The 19,487-nt window shown below is 41.0% G+C and overlaps 1 protein-coding gene across 1 annotated transcript in view; it reads right to left on the bottom strand.

Moving 5' to 3' along the window:
• Nucleotides 1-2,975: 2,975 nt before the first annotated feature.
• Nucleotides 2,976-19,487, bottom strand: part of RAB3B (RAB3B, member RAS oncogene family) — a 77,526-nt gene continuing 61,014 nt past the window's right edge. The window contains exons 3-5 of the mRNA XM_073563659.1: nt 14,188-14,306; nt 11,958-12,082; nt 2,976-3,590 (exon numbers count right to left, since the gene is read on the bottom strand). Of these exons, the coding sequence (XP_073419760.1) occupies nt 3,403-3,590; nt 11,958-12,082; nt 14,188-14,306 (432 nt within the window). The 3' untranslated portion in view covers nt 2,976-3,402. The remainder of the gene's footprint in view (nt 3,591-11,957; nt 12,083-14,187; nt 14,307-19,487) is intronic.

The following is a 19,487-nucleotide window of genomic DNA, read 5'->3' on the forward strand; positions in this document are numbered from 1 at the left end:
GGAATTAGGGCTAGGGGTGTGTTGGGGTTAGGGTTGGAGCTGGAATTGAGGGGTTTACACTGTTTAGGTACATCAGGGGGTCTCCAAACGCTGCATTGCGCCATCATTGATTCCAGCCAATTTTGCGTTCAAAAAGCCAAATGGTGCTCCCTCCGTTCCGAGCTCAGACGTGTGCCCAAACAGTGGTTTATCCCAACATATGGGGCATCAGCGTACTCAGGACAAATTGCATACCAACTTTGAGGGTCCTATTTTTCCTGTTACCCTTGGGAAAATAAAAATAAAAAAATTGTGGGCTAAAAAATAACTTGTAGAAAAAAGTTTTATTTTCATGGCTCTGCGTTATAAACTTCTGTGAAGCACTTAGGGTTCAAAGTGCTCACCACACATCAGTAAGCTTCTTGGGGGGGGGGGGGGGTCTAGTTTCCAAAATGGGTTCACTTGTGGGGGGTTTCTACTGTTTAGGCACATCAGGGGCTCTGCAAACGCAACATGACACCCGCATAACATTCCATCAAAGTCTGCATTCCAAAATGGCGCTCCTTCCCTTCAGAGCTCTCCCATGCGCCCAAACAGTGGTCCCCCCCCACATATGGGGCATCAATGTATTCAGGACAAATTGCACAACAACTTTTGTGGTCCAATTTCTCCTGTTAGCCTTGTGAAAATAAATAGCAGGCTAAAAAAATCATTTTTGTGGAAAATAGAGATTTTTAATTTTCACGGCTCTGCATTATAAACTTCTGTGAAGCACTTGGGGGTTCAAAGTGCTCACCACACATCTAGATAAGTTCCTTGTGGGTTTTTTTTTTTTTCACTGTTTAGGCACATCAGGGGCTCTGCAAACGCGATATGGCGTCCAATCTCAATTCCAGCAAATTCTGCATTGAAAAAGTCAAACGGCGCTCCTTCCCTTCTGAGTTCTGCCATGCGCCCAAACAGTGGTTTACCCCTACATATGGGGTATCGGCGTATTCAGGAGAAATTGCACAACAAATTTTGCGGTTCATTTTCTCTTTTTACACTTGTGAAAATAAAAAAAAAAAAAAAAAAAAAAAAAAAATTGGTTCTGAAGTAAAAATGTTTTAAAAAAAGTTAATGTTTTCCTTCCACATTGCTTCAGTTCCTGTGAAGCATGTAAAGGGTTAATAAACTTCTTGTGTGGTTTTGAGCACCTTAAGGCTATGTGCCCACGTAGCGTTTTAAAACGCTCACTAAAAACCGAACTCCTTCCCAAAAATCGCGCGTTTTTTTCCACGCGATTTCACCGCGATTTTGCCACGATTTTCGCCTGCGATATTCAAGCACTTTCCAAGCGATTTGAAGCATCGCTTGGAAAGTGATTGACAGGTTGGTCACACTTGTCAAACATAGTGTTTGACAAGTGTGACCAGGTTTTTACTATTGAGGCCGCCTATGCGGCTTCAATAGTAAAAGATAGGATGTTAAAATGCAAAAAATAAAATTTAAAAAAAAAAAAATAAATAAATCAGGGTATATTTACCTTCCGGCATCCCGCGCTGCATTCCCGGGCCACAGCGTTCCCAGTAATGCCTTGCGAGACCTGTGATGACGTAGTCTCACGTTGCTATAGCGATCTCGCGAGACCGCTAGAGTCACACGAGACTAAGTCATTACAGGGCCTTGCCGCAAGGCATTACTGGGAACGCTTAGGCCGGGAATGCAGCGCGGGACACCGGAAGGTAAATATACCCCGATTTTTTTTTTATTTTTTTTTTTACAGGGGTATGGTACCCAGGGCCTGGAGGACAGTCTCCTCTCCTCCACACCGTGGGTACCAACCACACATGAGACGCTTCACTTCCCGCATGGTGGGCATAGCCACATGCGGGAAGTAAGCGATTCTCATGCATTCCTATGGGTGCGGAATCGCAGCAATTCTTTGCGATTCCACACAAAAGAATGAGCATGCTGCGATTTTTTTCCGCGATGCGATTCCGCCGCAGAAAAAAGCGCAGCATTAGCACAGCATGTGCGGAATGCCATAGGAATGCATGGGGGGGCGTTCTGTACACGATTTTTAAACGTTTTTGCAGCGTTTTCGCTCCGAAAATCGCGGCAAAAACACTTAAAAATCGCTACGTGGGCACACAGCCTGAGCGGTGCAGTTTTTTAGAATGGTGTCACTTTTGGGTATTTTCGGTCATATTGACCTCTCAAAGTGACTTCAAATGTGAGGTGGTCCCTAAAAAAGATGGTTTTGTAAATTTTGTTGTAAACATGAGAAATTGCTGGACAACTTTTAACCCTTATAACTTCCTAACCAAAAAAAAAAAAATTTGGTTCCAAAATTGGGATGATGTAAAGCAGACATGTGGGAAATGTTATTTGAGTATTTTTTTGTGACATCTCTGATTTAAGGGCATAAAAGTTAAAAATTGCTAAATTTTCACCGTATTTGTTTTTTTTTCATAAACGCAAGTCATATCGAAGAAATTTTGCCTCTAACATGAAGTAAAATATGTCATGAGAAAAACAATCTCAGATTCAGCGGGATCCTTTGAAGCTTCCAGCGTTATAACCTCAAAGTGACAGTGGTCAGAATTGTAAAAATTGGCCTGGTCATTAAGCTGCAAATTGGCTCTGTCACTAAGGGGTTAAATATGAGTGTCTGAGCAAAGGGTCTGAATACTTATGATCATGTGATATTTCATTTTTTTTTTTTTATAAATTTGCAAAAATTTCTACATTTGTTTTTTGCAGTCAAGATGGGGTGCAGAGTGTACATTAATGAGAAAAAAAAAACTTTTTTGAATTTACCAAATGGCTGCAATGAAACAGAGTGAAAAATTTAAAAGGGGTCGGAATACTTTGTGCACCTACTGTATTTAATAAATAGGATATAAACAAAAACTTAAACACCAGGTCATTATCTGACGACAATTCACTGTAAACTTAATTGGAGAAGAAGCAACAATTTTTTTTTTCTTCTATTGGAAAAATAATAAAACAAGTTTAACTTTCTAACAAATAATTTTATTGTCGGCAGATGGAAATATATTTATATATGTACATTTCTATGACATTTAAAAAACTGCACCCAATTTTACACATCGGTCATAAAAGCACAAGTGTTTCAAAAAACTAAGTCTGGTTCACAAAATGACAGCACACACAGGACTGCAGTCACTTTTCCATACAATTACATATTAAGAGGGTCTCCCATCGTTACTACTTATAGGTCAGTTACGTCCGAGGCTGATATTCAGATTTGTGGAATCAGATTCCAGCCATTGTATCCGGGAACATGAGTTGGGCAATAATGGATTGTTGATGACATCTTATCCCCAGCACAGACTGGTAACGTTTTACCCAACAGTGAGTGGAATCGGTAAGATGGCGTACAGTTCGGGCAGCACCGCTTGCTCCAAGAGAAACAGATTAACATGAACATTTTTGCTGCATGTGGACGTCGGAGTCTGTAAAGCGGAGGTTTTTCGCACCGGTGGCTGCTGATTGCTCATTGTCCAGACTCTCCGACATCTTTTCACAGATGATATCCACAAGCCGCTCAAAGACCTGCTTCACCTGTATGTTCTCCTTGGCGCTTGCTTCAAAAAATTCAAACCCTATTAAAACGATAAAAAATAAAATTGCCATGTCACGTGGTCTGATACTCCAGAGCTGTAGTCACACAGACTTCACGCTTTTGTATAGACCAGTGGTTCCCAAACTCCAGTCCTCGCGGACCCCAACAGGTCATGTTTTCAGGATTTCCTTAGTATTTCACAGGTGATGGAAGTATCATCAAGGCATCAGGAATTCTCTCACATGTAACACTATGGAAATCCTGAAAACATGACCTGTTGGGGTCCACTAGGACTGGAGTTTGGCAACCACTGGTATAGAGTAAGGCTAGATGGCGACTGTCACGTGGCTGCTACATCGTAACATAATGCAGGTGGATAAATTTGCATTTTGACCCCTAAGTTACAGTGATTAAAAATTGCAAAGATTTCAGAACCAATTGGGTTTTTGCAACTTGCTTCTCGCGGTATCCTAGGGGTCATGGTTCTCCGGCAAAGTAGCACTTAAACGGAGCGATCTTTGGCCATGCAGCCTGTGTTGTGGCCAGAATTGACTTGTAGCTCCACCCGAAATCTTACATCTCACTTTGACTTTCCTTATTGCCATAATTTATTGAGAACTAGGATGAGGGCTCCTCGGTGCGCCCTTGGTGTGGCTAAAGACTCACCACACCATTCCAATTACAAGTCCCCATATGGAGAGATTGACATCACGCACTTTGAAGCCTTAATTGAATCCTCAGCACTGAACACACTGACACTGCATGTGCCAAGAGCACACAGCATCAACATAGGCATGGCTTATCCTTCTCTGCCCGCAGCGGTTGCTTTCTGCATACAGGATCACAGAATAACAAGCAGCCGATGGAGACAGAAGAGGAAGATGAGAATGAGCCCACTCTGACACTGCAGGGGGCACACAAACACAGCTGCAGACAGGAGAGAGGAAGGAGAGTACCCCTGCACTTACACTGTGTGCTCTTGGCTCCTGCAGTGTCAGTGTATGCAGGGTTCAGGATTCAATCCAGGCAGCGTTTCAAAGCAAGTGCTGTCAATCGCCACACTGGGGTGTGTGGAGGATTGCAATGGAGAAGGCAGAATGGTGCACGGAGCTCTTGGCCTCGCCAAGGGTGCACCGAGGAGCCTTCAGTTACATAAAGAAAAAATGACTGGCTATGTAAAATTAAATTAGCAAAATCAGTGCTAAGTGTAATATTTTGTATAGGGGTCCCCTAAAGTGGTTTAATTTTATTTTTTGGGGGTGATGTTGACTACTTTTCAAATCTACCTTCTAGCCGATATTAAAATGACTATACCAAATTTCTGACTCCTGAAAGTAGTTTAACTTTATAAAAGGTAAAAATAAAGAATTCAAAAGATAAAAATTTTAATTATAGAAATAAATAAATATATTCATTTTCTGTAATGAAGCCTCATCCTGTGTATGCACAGCTGCAGGCAAACCACTTTCCTACTCATAATCAAACTGTCATTTACGATTAAAGTCGTTAATAGGAAAATATATTCCTCCATCCAGTGACTAAGCAGATCCATGTCTGCAGAGAGTCAGTGTGGCAGCCTTGTAAATGACAGGACTGTAAAATGCCAATGTTAAAGGATTAGATTATTCATTACTGTCTGTGCATGGCAAGGATTCACTTCTGCCTGTATCCAGATAAAGGCTAAGGCGTTCAGACGCTGCAGTTGTGTGCTGCATAGCAAAACCCCATGCAATTTACTATGATTTTAAAATGGAATTAACGGTTTTGTGGTGAACTTTGAAAGCTACTGATTTTACAAGGTTTATTCCCAACATAGATGATAACTTTCTGATCGGTGGGGATTCTGAACCGCCCTCACAGATCCCACGATCGGGACTCTGAACCGCCCTCACAGATCCCACGATCGGGACTCTGAACCGCCCCCACAGATCCCACGATCGGGACTCTGAAACGCCCCCACAGATCCCACGATCGGGACTCTGAAACGCCCCCACAGATCCCACGATCGGGACTCTGAAATGCTGCATTTGGCTTTCTTCTGCAAGCCCTGGAAAAAGAAATGCTCTGTGCATGCGCGGACACATCCATTCTGACCATTGCTGTCAGCCCATAGACGTGATTAAGTCATTACCTCATGCCGCATAGACTAGAGAAGAGGAAGAATGGGAATTTTTTTTTCATCAATGAACTCTTTGTGGTGGCCAACATACAATGAGGATGCCATTTGTGGGGTCATTCTATGTAGAGGTCTATTTGTGGGGCCATCATACTATGTAGAGGACTATTTATAGAGTCATCATACTATGTGGAGGCCATAATATTATGTGAAGGGCTATTTGGAGACCATCATACGTTTTGAGTCCTATGGGGCGCTATCATATAGGCTATGTAGACGGCTATTTATGGGGCTATTATACTATGTGGAGGACTATTTGTGGGGCCATTACAATATGTGAAGGGCTATTTGTGGGGCTATCATACTATGTGGAGGGCTATTTGAGGGGCCATCATACTATGTGGAGGGCTATTTATGGGGCCATCATACTATGTGGAGGACTATTTATGGGGCCATCATACTATGTGGAGGACTATTTATGGGGCCATCATACTATGTGGAGGACTATTTATGGGGCCATCATACTATGTGGAGGACTATTTGACGGGGCCATCATACTATGTGGAGGACTATTTATGGGGCTATCATACTATGTGGAGGACTATTTGACGGGGCCATCATACTATGTGGAGGACTATATGGGGCCATCATACTATGCGGAAGGCTATCATACTATGTGGAGGACTATTTATGGGCTATCATACTATGTGGAGGGCTATTTGAGGGGCCATCATACTATGTGGAGGACTATTTATGGGGCCATCATACTATGTGGAGGACTATTTATGGGGCTATTTATGGGGCCATCATACTATGTGGAGGACTATTTATGGGGCTATCATACTATGTGGAGGACTATTTATGGGGCTATTTGAGGGGCCATCATACTATGTGGAGGACTATATGGGGCCATCATACTATGTGGAGGGCTATCATACTATGTGGAGGGCTATTTATGGGGCCATCATACTATGTGGAGGACTATTTATGGGGCCATCATACTATGTGGAGGACTATTTATGGGGCCATCATACTATGTGGAGGACTATTTATGGGGCCATCATACTATGTGGAGGGCTATCATACTATGTGGAGGACTATTTATGGGGCTATTTGAGGGGCCATCATACTATGTGGAGGACTATTTATGGGGCTATTTGAGGGGCCATCACACTATGTGGAGGACTATTTATGGGGCTATTTGAGGGGCCATCATACTATGTGGAGGACTATTTATGGGGCTATCATACTATGTGGAGGGCTATCATACTATGTGGAGGACTATTTATCGGGCTATCATACTATGTGGAGGTCTATTTGTGGGGCTATCATACTATGTGGAGGACTATTAATGGGGCTATCATACTATGTGGAGGGCTATCATACTATGTGGAGGGCTATTTGAGGGCAATCATACTATGTGGAGGACTATTTATGGGGCTATCATACTATGTGGAGGACTATTTATGGGGCCATCATACTATGTGGAGGACTATTTGACGGGGCCATCATACTATGTGGAGGACTATATGGGGCCATCATAGAATCGTAGAGTTGGAAGGGACCTCCTGGGCCATCTGGTCCAACCCCCTGCTCAAAGCAGGATTCGCTAAATCATCCCAGTCAGATGTCTGTCCAGCCTCTGTTTGAAGACTTCCATTGAAGGAGAACTCACCACTTCTCGTGGCAGCCTGTTCCACTCATTGATCACTCTGTCAAAAAGTTTTTTCTAATATCTAATCTGTCTCCTCCCATTCAGTTTCATCCCATTGCTTCTAGTCTTTCCTTGTGCAAATGAGAATAAAGTTGATCCTTCTACAATGTGACAGCCCTTTAGATATTTGTAGACAGCTATTAAGTCTCCTCTCAGTCTTCTCTTTTGCAAACTAAACATTCCCAAATCCTGCAACCTTTCCTCATAAGACAGGGTTTGCAGACCGGTCACCATTCTGGTCGCTCTTTTCTGAACTTGCTCCAGTTTGTTGATGTCTTTTTTAAAATGTGGTGCCCAAAACTGGACACAATATTCCAGATGAGGTCTGACCAAAGAGGAGTAGAGGGAAATAATGACTTCACGTGATCTAGACTGTATGCTTCTGTTAATACATCCTAGAATTGCATTTGCCTTTTTTGCTGCTGCATCACACTGTTGACTCATATTCAGTCTGTGATCTATTAGTATACCCAAGTCTTTTTCACATGTGCTGTCACTTAGCCCTATTCCTCCCATTCTATATATGCTTTTTCCATTTTTATTGCCCAGATGTAGTACTTTGCATTTCTCCCTGTTAAAAACCATTCTGTTTGTTGCTGCCCACTTCTCCAGTTTATTTAAATCTTTTTGAATCCTCTCTCTCTCTTCTCTAGTATTAGCTATCCCTCCTAGCTTTGTGTCATCAGCAAATTTAATCAGTTTACCCTCAATGCCTTCATCTAAATCGTTGATAAAGATGTTGAACAATACAGGGCCCAGGACAGAGCCCTGTGGTACCCCACTTGAGACATTCTTCCAACTGGATGTGCAGCCATTTACAACCACTCTTTGGGTCCGATCACTAAGCCAGTTATGAATCCACCTAACAGTTGCCTTGTCCATTCCATACTTAATCATTTTTTCAATAAGGATTGTATGAGAGACTTTGTCAAATGCTTTGCTGAAGTCAAGATATACTATATCTACAGCATTTCCTTGATCCACCCAATCAGTGATACCGTCATAGAAGGAAATTAAGTTAGTCTGACATGACTTATTAGTTACAAACCCATGCTGACTCTGTTTAATCACTTCATTCTTATCCAGGTATTGACATACATGTTGTTTAATAATTTGTTCAAAGATCTTTCCTGGTATATAAGTCAGACTCACCGGCCTATAGTTACCTGGGTCCACCTTCTTCCCCTTTTTGAAGATAGGAACAACATTTGCTCTTCTCCAGTCTTCTGGCACTTCTCCTGTTCTCCAAGAATTTTCAAAGATTATAGAGAGGGGTTCAAAAATTTCTTCTGCTATCTCCTTCAGTACTCTGGGGTGTAATTCATCTGGACCTGGAGACTTGAATTCATTTAGGCTAGCTAAGTGTTTCCTCACTATCTTTCTGTTTATAGATATCCTGGATTCTTCTATTCCCTTAATAGGACAGTGAATAACAGTTGATGTTACATTTCCTTTCTGAGAGAAAACAGATGCAAAATAGGAATTTAAAAGTTCAGCCTTCTCAACATCCTGTCTTACCATTGCATCATTTTCATCCTGTAAAAATCCTATAGCATCTTTGACTTTTCTTTTACTTTTGACATATCCCCAAAATCCTTTATTATTGCTTTTGACATCTCTTGCAAGCCTCAATTCATTTTCAGCTTTAGCTAATCTGATTTGTGCCCTGCAGGTTCTGCAGACAGCATTATATTCTTCTTTAGATATGCCTCCCTCTTTCCATTTTATAAACATTTTTTTCTTCCTTTTTAGCATGTGCTTAAGTTCTGTGTTCATCCATCCTGGTTTCCTTAAATGCTTCCTATTCTTCCCTCTTTTCGGAATTGTTAACAACTGTGCTTTGAGAATTTCATTTTTCAAGATTTCCCATCCTTCCTGGACATTTTTGTCTTTAAGGATATCCAGCCATTGGATCCCTCCAATTCTCTTTCTGAATCCCTTAAAATCTGCCTTTCTGAAATATAACCTTGACGTCTGAGTCTTCACAGGTCTTCCGCCTCTAGTTATCCAAAATTCTAAAATAGCATGGTCGCTACCTCCTAGGGTCCCAGCCACTTTTACCTCCTCAACCATTTCCTCCCTGTTTATAAGGATTAGATCCAAGGTAGCAGTTCCCCTTGTTTTCTCCCTTACCTTTTGGAAGATAAAGTTGTCAGCAAGAGAGGATAAGAATTTCCTTGACCTGTTAGTTTTGCCTGAGAGAGATTCCCAACAAATGTCTGGATAGACATGCGGAAGGCTATCATACTATGTGGAGGACTATTTATGGGGCCATCATACTATGTGGAGGGCTATTTATGGGGCTATTTATGGGGCCATCATACTATGTGGAGGACTATTTATGGGGCTATCATACTATGTGGAGGACTATTTATGGGGCTATTTGAGGGGCCATCATACTATGTGGAGGACTATATGGGGCCATCATACTATGTGGAGGGCTATCATACTATGTGGAGGGCTATTTATGGGGCCATCATACTATGTGGAGGACTATTTATGGGGCCATCATACTATGTGGAGGACTATTTATGGGGCCATCATACTATGTGGAGGACTATTTGAGGGGCCATCATACTATGTGGAGGACTATTTGAGGGGCCATTATACTATGTGGAAGGTTGTGTGGGGGTCATTATACTGTCCGGCGGGCTATGTGGGGGGGCCATTAACCATTATAGTGTGTGGGAACGCTAAGGGGATTCAATAGGGGCAGAATTACTTTGTAAGGGCTGCCAAATTGTAGTATATGCTCTTCTGTTCCCCTGAATGTATTTATTTTTTGGGTGGAGCCCAATTAGGACTTTTGCTATGGGACCCCATGATTTCTATGTCTGCCCCTGCCCGTTAATGGCTATGTTTGGATGTGTAACATGTTGTAAGGTGTCGGTATGCAGCGCTGGCCTCCCCGATGTACGGTATGGGTCGGTGCTGCTGGATACAGAGTGTTACAATGTAGACTGATGACTGTGATCTTCTATAGAGCGCTGACACAATGCACACAATCAACTGGAAGGATCAGAATGAAGAAGCGCAGTTTTCAGCTGACTCGGAGCTTGTAACTTTTATACTAAGCCATCAGCTGCCATTGTCCTCAACTGCTGATCCGAGCGAGTGGAAGAGGATGATGTGGGGACATGAGGCATCAACCCTGTAATAATCACTCTGAAAGGAAACCAATCACGGCAGGGCTCAGTCAGGCACCACAGAAGTTCATTTGTCGCCCTATTAAATGGGATGACTAGAACTTTTCCAACAGTAGTGGAACATCTGCAGCGTAGAGTTCTGCAAAATCCTACAAAATCAATGCAAACCGTTAGTTTATAGCAATTATCCACTTTGGAAAACTTTTGCTCCATAAAAAAAGTAAGGTGTCCTGGAGACAAGTCAGTGGGAAGGGCAATATATATTCTGGTGGCCTAGAAAGAGAAAGAAGAATTACGACACCTATACAAAATTAATTGATTGCAGATTTAAAGGAGCAGCTGTAGCCTTCAACAGCCAAGAAAAGTGCATTATGTAACACTCTGCTTTAGTTATTGGCCATTGCCAGGGACCTAAAAAGCTAAGAGGACCTGATTCATTATTGTATTTGCTCTGTCTGTTTTTTGGTGTTTTTCACCTGTTTTTGAATTTGCACCTTAGACTTTCAGGAAGGCACAAATTAAAATAATAATTTTACATTTGCTTCACCTGGGTTTTTTTTCTCCCAGAATTGCCATATTGGATGAGTTTTAGGGTTTCTTGATGTTTTAGGTGATTCATCAACTGCTTTTTTTTTTTTTTTTTTTTTTTTTTTTTAAAGACTATAAATTTGGGGGAAATGTTCTCCACTCCCACGGCAAGGAGTTCTTTCATGCAGATCTGAAATATTTACACAGAAATTACAATATATTAAACAAAACATGCAACTAAAAAAAGTAAAAAAAAAAAAAAAAAAAAGGTTAAACAAAAAAGAAAGTTTTTTATTTTCTGTAAAAATTAATGAACCGTCATATTGAACAATCTGGAGCAGAAACAAAAATTGACAAATACCACAAGACAAAAAATAAAGAAAAAAAAAAAAAAAAAAATAACGCAAAAATGATGAATTGGGTAAAAAATGCCCAGAATCTATTGTTGTAAATGTTAGTGTATATGAAGGACATAGCAGTAATATTACTTCTCATTGTATGATCTCAAACCTTTTAGCCACATTTAGTAGAATGTATACATTTGAAATTCTTATATCATTTAATGTTCTAATAAATATATTTGATTAAGATTATATTATAATAATTTTAATTTCATTATATATAAAGAAATTAAAATTCTTATTAATATATATATATATATACATCTCCCCCCCTAATACTAACACAAGGATCTATATATCAGATGGTGCTTCATAAATAATGGCAATTTTAGTTTTGGTTCTATTTTTAAATCATTTGCATTTATAGATATTTTTTTTTCCCCCATGTGCAAAAAAAGCACCTGCAGACTGACTCCAATGCACCACACAAGAGATAATTTCAGCAATAACAGACTGTAATGCATCTTGTACCCAGCAGGGGGTGCTGCAGCACAGAACATACCGAGCTGATCGGCGAGGTGCTTCCCTTTTTCAGTCGCTATCACCCGCTCTTCTTCCATATCACATTTATTTCCCACCAAAATGACTTGTGCGTTGTCCCAGGAGTAAGTCTTTATCTGTGTAGCCCTAATAAAACAAAGAATAAAACAAGTGTAATAAGCGACGGACTGAACGCATACAGAAAATTCCTTTAAATTTGGCAATTAAATCTGGGTTTTAGATTTGCAAAATAATTGCAGTTTTCTCCTTATTACAATTTTCAGCCATTCTTGAGATATTAGCACTTTTTCCTTTTGTTTACAGCTCGTTGACTTGGAAACCGACCACCGCTGTTTAGACTACAGAACCTGCACAGTGCTTGCCAGCCTTTTTCTATTGAACTTCTCATTTTGAAGCTGGTGGTCTTGCTGGAGAGTGCAGTTACCTTGTAATCCTACACTTGCTTACAAGAGAACCAGCAGCGGTGGTCGGTTTCCAAGACAATGAGCTATAAACAAAGGTGGTAATATCTCATGATCGGCTGAAAATGTTAATAATCAGTAAATTGCAAAACAGCTTGTGTCTACAAAGCCGTCTGACAGTATCAGTCTATGGAGATGGGAAATAACCCTTTAAAATAAAAAAAAAAAAAATTGTAAAAAAGCCATTATTTATGGCTAGAAATGTTAGAAGGTGGAACAAAGTCTCGAGCGCATCACTAAAATTTCCATCAGAAAAAGGATTAAATTATAAACTTTACAGTATATTGCCGCCCTACTTGGTTTAGTTTGTTGTTTGTTTTTTTGCATTCTTTAGTAGAAACTGCAGGAAAATATATTTTTGTATTTACTATATTTGTGCAATGTGGAAATGTGTATATATGTTTATGAGTGAATTTGTAAGGTTAATGTCAATATGCATGACGGACGGGGGTGACCCTAGACAAGTCCTGCACAGGGGCCCTTGACCTTCAATATCCGCTCCTACTATATGGATACGTTTACAGTGTGCATGAGAATCGTATGCTGAACACCGTTAAAAAGGTGTGAACAGAATCTACGTGCACACGTTGTGGATTTTGATGTGGATCCGCAGCGTTTTTTTCCGCGCGGATTTTCATCAAATCCGCAGTGTAGTGCACAGGCAATGCAAGTCTATGGTAATTGAAGAACTGCTGTGCACATGCTGCAGAGAAATCCGCGCAGATTAGCAGGTTTTTCTTTTCCCGTAGCATGCGTTTTCCATTCTGGCACATAAAAACACTCTCTCTCTCTCTCTCTCTCTCTCTCTCGGCACAAGGGAGAAAATTCACAAATCCGCACACCAAAAACGCATTACAATCCGCATCAATTCCGCAAGCATTTTCTGCCAAGAGATGCAGATTTTGTGCAGACTAATCTGCATCGTGTTCACATACCCTAAGGGTATGGGCACACGCTGCAGATTTTGCTGTGGATCCGTAGCCGATTTGGCCCTGAGGGTCCGCAGCAGAATCTGCTGCGTTGTACAGTACCATAATAACCTATGGAAAATGGAAACCGCAGTGCACACGGTACGGAATTTTCTGCGGTCTCTAATCCGCAGAAAGATTTGACACGTCACTTTTCTGTGGATTCCACAGCGGTTTACCATCTCCTCCATTGTAGAGATGATAAACTGCAGGTCAAACCCGCAGGTCTTTTGACCTGCGGATTTAACTGCAGCTTTTGCAAAATCCGTGCCGAAAAATCCGCAGCGTGTGCACATAGCCTTAGATGGTGAGTAAAAGTACTGGGGCCCCCAGTGTGGTTTAAAAAAAATAAATAAATAAAAACACTGGACTCTAAAATCCTATTCTCAGCCAGGGATTAAGGAAGGTTTCTGACCTAGGAAAATAACACCCAACAGGAAGAAAAAGAAAAAGAAGAAAAAGAAGAAGAATTTCTCCACCTTTTCCTCTCCATTACTCAGTGAAAAATGGACAGCACATGCATGGCAGCCGAATGCTGTCAGATATTTTCCCGGACCCATAGACTTGCATTGCTGATTTTGATCAGACACTCAGATCAATATCAGACATGTCTCCATGATTTCACATGGAACATTCGATCTGAGGGGAAAAAAAAAAAAATTGACATGTGAATGACCTCATGAACTGTCATAACTGCGAGTGCTATCCATGAAAAACACAGAGAGCACTCAGATGAGAAACTAATGTGTGATTGAGGCTCTATAGGCAACTAACAATAGAAGGAGCTACCAGGAGGACGTACCAGTCCTGCACAGCATTGTACGACTCCTCGTTGGCGATGTCATACATCAGTATGAACCCCATTGCCCCTCTGTAATATGCGGTGGTGATGGTCCGGTATCTTTCCTGCCCAGCTGTGTCCTGAAAAAAAAAAAAAAAAAAAATATATAGTATTAGTCAGATACCTCGTTAAACATTTTGTAAATTCCACAGTAGGGCTATAACAGAACTGAAAGCTTTTGCAGGAGGTGAAGTGTGAAACTTCACATTCCAGAAACAGATTTGTAGGTTTATATATTCCAATATGTTTATGCAAGATAAAAGTTGTGAAATGCTTCAAAAGAGGTTACCCCCCTTTGGGAATATTTTTTTACTTACCGTAAGTGCAGGTATTTGGATATAAAAGTAATTTTTCCCCATTGGGGTTCATAACACTGTTTTTTTACAATTCGGCTTTATTTTCCTGCACATTCAACTTTGATGCAGTCTGGGGTCAAATCAGTTGAGAAGAGCTCAGAAAATGACAGTTCAAGCTCTCCCATCAGAACGGGCACACTGGTGGATTTTCAGTTAACTCATTCTGCAGACCGCAATAGACAGGGCAGCAAAGAGGATATAGAAGGCAAACTGTGCAAAATATTTATTGAAAAACAAAAAACTAAGTGAAAAAAATTAGTTTTAACCCTATGCATTTAAGGGAAAAAAAAAAAAATACTCAAAAAGTGGATGATCCTTTTAAACCAGAGAAACTGAACAAGCAGACCTGTAAAGTAAAGAGGGCAGATCTAGAAAAGGTGGATTTAAGAATACTTTATAAGCCATGGCTTCCAATGATAGATCCTGATGATGCAGACCCGAAAAGCAGCCTAAAAACAAATTGATAAGCACCACTTAGAAAGATATTAACTTCTGAAGCCCATCCATGTCCAAAGTTTTGGAAGATTCCCAAAGTCAAATAATTTGTTTTGTATGGCAAGATTGACAGATTGTTAGTCCTGTAGGTATAGAATGTATTCTGTAAAGTGTCATCAAAACTCACACTTCAATATAAAGATCATTAGAAGTCTAAATTCCCATGTAGCATCTCCACTGTGGACCCCGGACCGCACAACATCACTTACAGCAGCACATTTGCATTGAAAAAGGTGAAGTTTAAACCTAAGTGTGCAGCATAAATTTACCTGCTGAGGATCTCAAACCCGCCACTCTTGTCAATTTACCCTGCAGATATATTTTACAGCATGTGTATGCAGTTTTATTAAAATGTCATACATTATTCTTGGGACTGTAAAAGGATTTTTTTTGTTTTTTTACAGCTTAGACCTCAGTTTGTCTGGTACAAAATTCCTCTGCGAAGATCAGAGAGTTTATTGATAGAATTCTAGGTCCATGCAGCCACCACTAGGGGGAGCTGAGGAGCTAAATGCATACAGTTCTTCTTGATATCAGTGTGTATGGATCCCCTCATGTCTAGCCGTTACGTTTGTAATGTCTCCAACATTAAAAAACAAACAAACTGGTTCTGGAACAAATAAAACAAAACCAGATGCAATATAAAACATCATGTTTCCTCAATTCATAGACTCCCTGCTCCTAACCCCTTCGCCCCCCGGCGATCTTCTACCCACCACAGCAGCTCTAAAGAAAGCTTGGTCCTTATGGAGCAAGCCAGTGTCACAGGCTCTAGGTCCCAGCCTTCCCCTTAGATCGCTGGAAGCCTTCATTCCGAATTTGAATCTTGCCGCCTGGACACGTGGAGGTCCAATTACCCTAGCAGATCTCTATAGAGAAGGCGTCCTACTCCCGTACTCAGAAATGTGTGTTAAATTTAACCTCCCCCGACACAGTTTATTCCAGTTTTTTCAAATACGTCACTTCCTTCAGTCCGCTCCTCACCTACCGGTTCCCACAACAGCCGACCACGCCGCAATTAAAAAATTCTTTCAAAATAGCAAAATCAAAGGCCTTTCATACATCCATAACCTGCTAAACTCCCCGGAACCGGACAAACAATTGCCGTATATGCTCAAATGGGAAAAAGATCTAGCCTCTCAGCTTCCGTCGCAAGAATGGTTCGCGGCCTCAAAATGGATCCACAAATTCTCTTCATGTCTCAATCACATAGAGCAATTAAAGGTTCATCTGCGGTGGTACAACTCCCCTACTAAACTGGCTTCTTTTTCCCCACATATGTCACCTTTGTGCTGGAGGGGATGCAACCACAGGGGCACCTTGTGTCATATGTGGTGGTTTTGCCCTAAGTTATCTAACTTCTGGCAGGAGGTGTTCAATCTAATCCATGAGGTTACTAGTCTCCGTCTTTCCCCAAACCCAACCTTAGCGGTGCTACACATTGGCCTAGATGGGATCCCGGATCTTTTAAAAAATATCATTTCTCACATTCTCATAGCCGGCAGGTACTGTGTGGCATACAAGTGGAGGTCGGTGAGCCCCCCTACAAAAACAGAACTAATTGAGAGGACCAACCTACACTGGCTATACGAAACCAACTTGACCCCCAATCTAGAGAAGAGAACGGTGAGACTTAAACAATGGCATCCGTGGGCCACTTCCCTTTATGCAACGGCCCTCCCCCAGATACAGACACCTACACCATAAATAAATTGATTGTGCCTAAGAATGCCATGCATGTAGAGCTGCTTCCCCTTCCCCCTCCCCCCCCCTCTCCCCGCTTCTATGTTCAAGTTGTTGTTGGAAGGGGTATTTAATGTCCCAGATTGATATTCTAATAATGGCTCGAGGTTATTCCACCTCTTGCTACTCATTGCTCCTGTTCTTGATGTTTTTGTATGAGAAGTTTGTATTTTTTCTGAAAACTCAATAAAAACCTTTATGATAAAAAAAAACAAAAAACACATCATGTTTCCCATGTTGAATGGAAAAAAAAAAAAAAAAAAAAAAAACCACAAAAGGGTGAAAGACCAGTTGTCCCTTTTTATCGTTTCACTTAGAAATTGCTAGAGATCTAATTATCTGAAAAGGAGAAACTCCATAAATTATAATAAAATCCTCATCTGGTTTTAGTGTCTCCATTGCAGAACCTGAAAGCAGCAGATTCCCGTCCGGCCTTTCAGATGTTGTAAAGGCCCCTCTGAATTCCGGCAGAGGTCAAACGGAGCTTTGATGAAAACTAATCCCTGTTAATCATCCGATACATTTGCGAGGGGTTAAAGCAGAAGGATTCATACAGATTCAGTGATTAAATGCAGCAATTAGCAGCCACCGAAAAGACTCTTCAAAACTTTTCCATAGCATCTTAATGATGCCAAGATGACGGCAGAAGTGAAAAAAAAGCCAAAAATATTGGGTCTATCAACGGCTGAATTGAAATCAGAGATGTCAAGCAATAAAATAATAGCACAAAAAAAAGGAAAGTAATGGAACATAAACAAAAGGAAAAAGGTGACGATTCTGAAGATTGGGAGAGTTGGCACTGGATAGTGGACCAGGTGAGGTTGGCATGTCCCCATTAGAGGGGACCAAGGGTCATGTCAAGAGCCGCAATTGATGTGGATAGACGTTAATTCAGAAATTATATTACAATAGATAGAAGGATTAATAAAAAAATATATAAAAAAAAAAAAAGTCCTGGACCAACCTCTGCAGATTTTGCACTAACAGAGGGAATGGATACTTGTGCATTTGACTATCTTGGTAATATTTTGGCCGTAAAAAGATACTGTAACAATAAGAATAATACCGAATGCTCTTTGTCTCTCGCTGCAGAGATGCGTCAGCTCCAGGGGTCTACATGGCACCTGGCCTTTTGAAGATAAACTCAACAAAATAAAAAAAAAAACAAAAAACCAACAACAACATGTGTCTCCTCTGACGAGATGCTGTTATAATAAGTATCCAGACAAGTCCTTATCTCCCAGACACACACACTTTGTGCAGTTGGCGACCCGGTGCACCGATAAGCCATTTACAGCCAGCAACAAATAACCCGACCTCTTATTCTACCAGATGGCAAATCTAGATCTGTATTAGGGGATGGAGGGTGAACAGTTTCCCAAAAAGAAAAAATGCATAGAAACTTTATTTGGGAGGGCAGAAGAACAGAGGGAGAGAATATAATCTTACAGGATACTTATTGATGGCCAATTGTTGTCTATATTGTGGGTCAATGAGCATTTCCTAAAAATATATTTGGACAGAGCTTAGAATCCCCTGATTTTATTCACACAGCTATTAGGGTAAAAGGAAACTAAAATTTGATTTTCGCTCCCCTAATCACTACCATACAGCTTTGCAAAAGCTTTCCCAAACTTTTCCTGTATGAAAACAGCATTTTAGCATTGTGCATAAAATAAAGTTATAATGTAGCGTATGCCCTATAGCTAAAGAGCTCCATGGGCGGAGGTATTCAGGTCAAGGAGTCATTCAGTCCAATGCAGAGGGGACACGGGCAGAAAAGGGCCCCTGTGCAAGGACAATATATGGGCTATTTGCAGTCCAATAACTCATCATAATGCACAATTCCACGTTTTGGAGGTACAAGTGGTCCCGTTACCTACTGGACCTCTGAAGAACATTGGGCCCACCAAAGGATTTGATTCTGAAGGGTGTTCTAGGGCAATTGTAGTAGGGAAAGCCGTCGTGGAGCGGGGACGCCAATTGCGCAGGTCTTTAGGGTGCCAACCTCCGCTGGTAGGAAGGTTTTTTTTTTTTAGTGTAGTGTCTAATAGGGAAAGGATGATAGTTGGAGCACATCTTTCTAAAACACTTAATAATGTGTCCTTATTTGGTCATTCCCTCCGTTATATGATCTGCTGCCCTTTTCTGGGTTTAATTTGTGCTGTTCTCTCTGGCATAGATATATATTTATAAAACCAATAAATAAGGTTAGATTTCCTTCTGTGGTGCTTTTGGATGATTACCTAATTCTGACCCCATTGCAGAACACTGAGTAAAATTGTATCGCTACCATTCCTCTGGGTTTGGGAATTCTATATGCTATTGCATTAGATCCATTTATTTTTTTTTGGACAGGTGGATTGCCTGTTACCTTTTATATTGTGGGCATACTGGAGATATTTACTGCCCTTTTATAATTAAGTGAGCTGCGGTAATCATTGAACCATATAAACTACAGGACCTTTGGTGATGTCAGAGTCACATGACTTGTCATGTGACATCGCTTGAACCGCAAATCCGGTTCTCTGTTTCAGAGACCGAGACCAAGCGCTCCAGGGACCGGAAGTGGTCTTTTGAACCTCAGGAAGCACGCGACTCACAGCATACAAAAGGTAATTAGCTGCACAGGCGTGGTAAGCATGCCACTGTGCCGTATCAGTGGGC

The sequence above is a fragment of the Dendrobates tinctorius genome, unplaced genomic scaffold (genome assembly GCF_039654945.1).
Source record: "Dendrobates tinctorius isolate UK_male_01 unplaced genomic scaffold, ASM3965494v1 ptg000396l, whole genome shotgun sequence".
Classification (NCBI taxonomy): domain Eukaryota; kingdom Metazoa; phylum Chordata; class Amphibia; order Anura; family Dendrobatidae; genus Dendrobates; species Dendrobates tinctorius.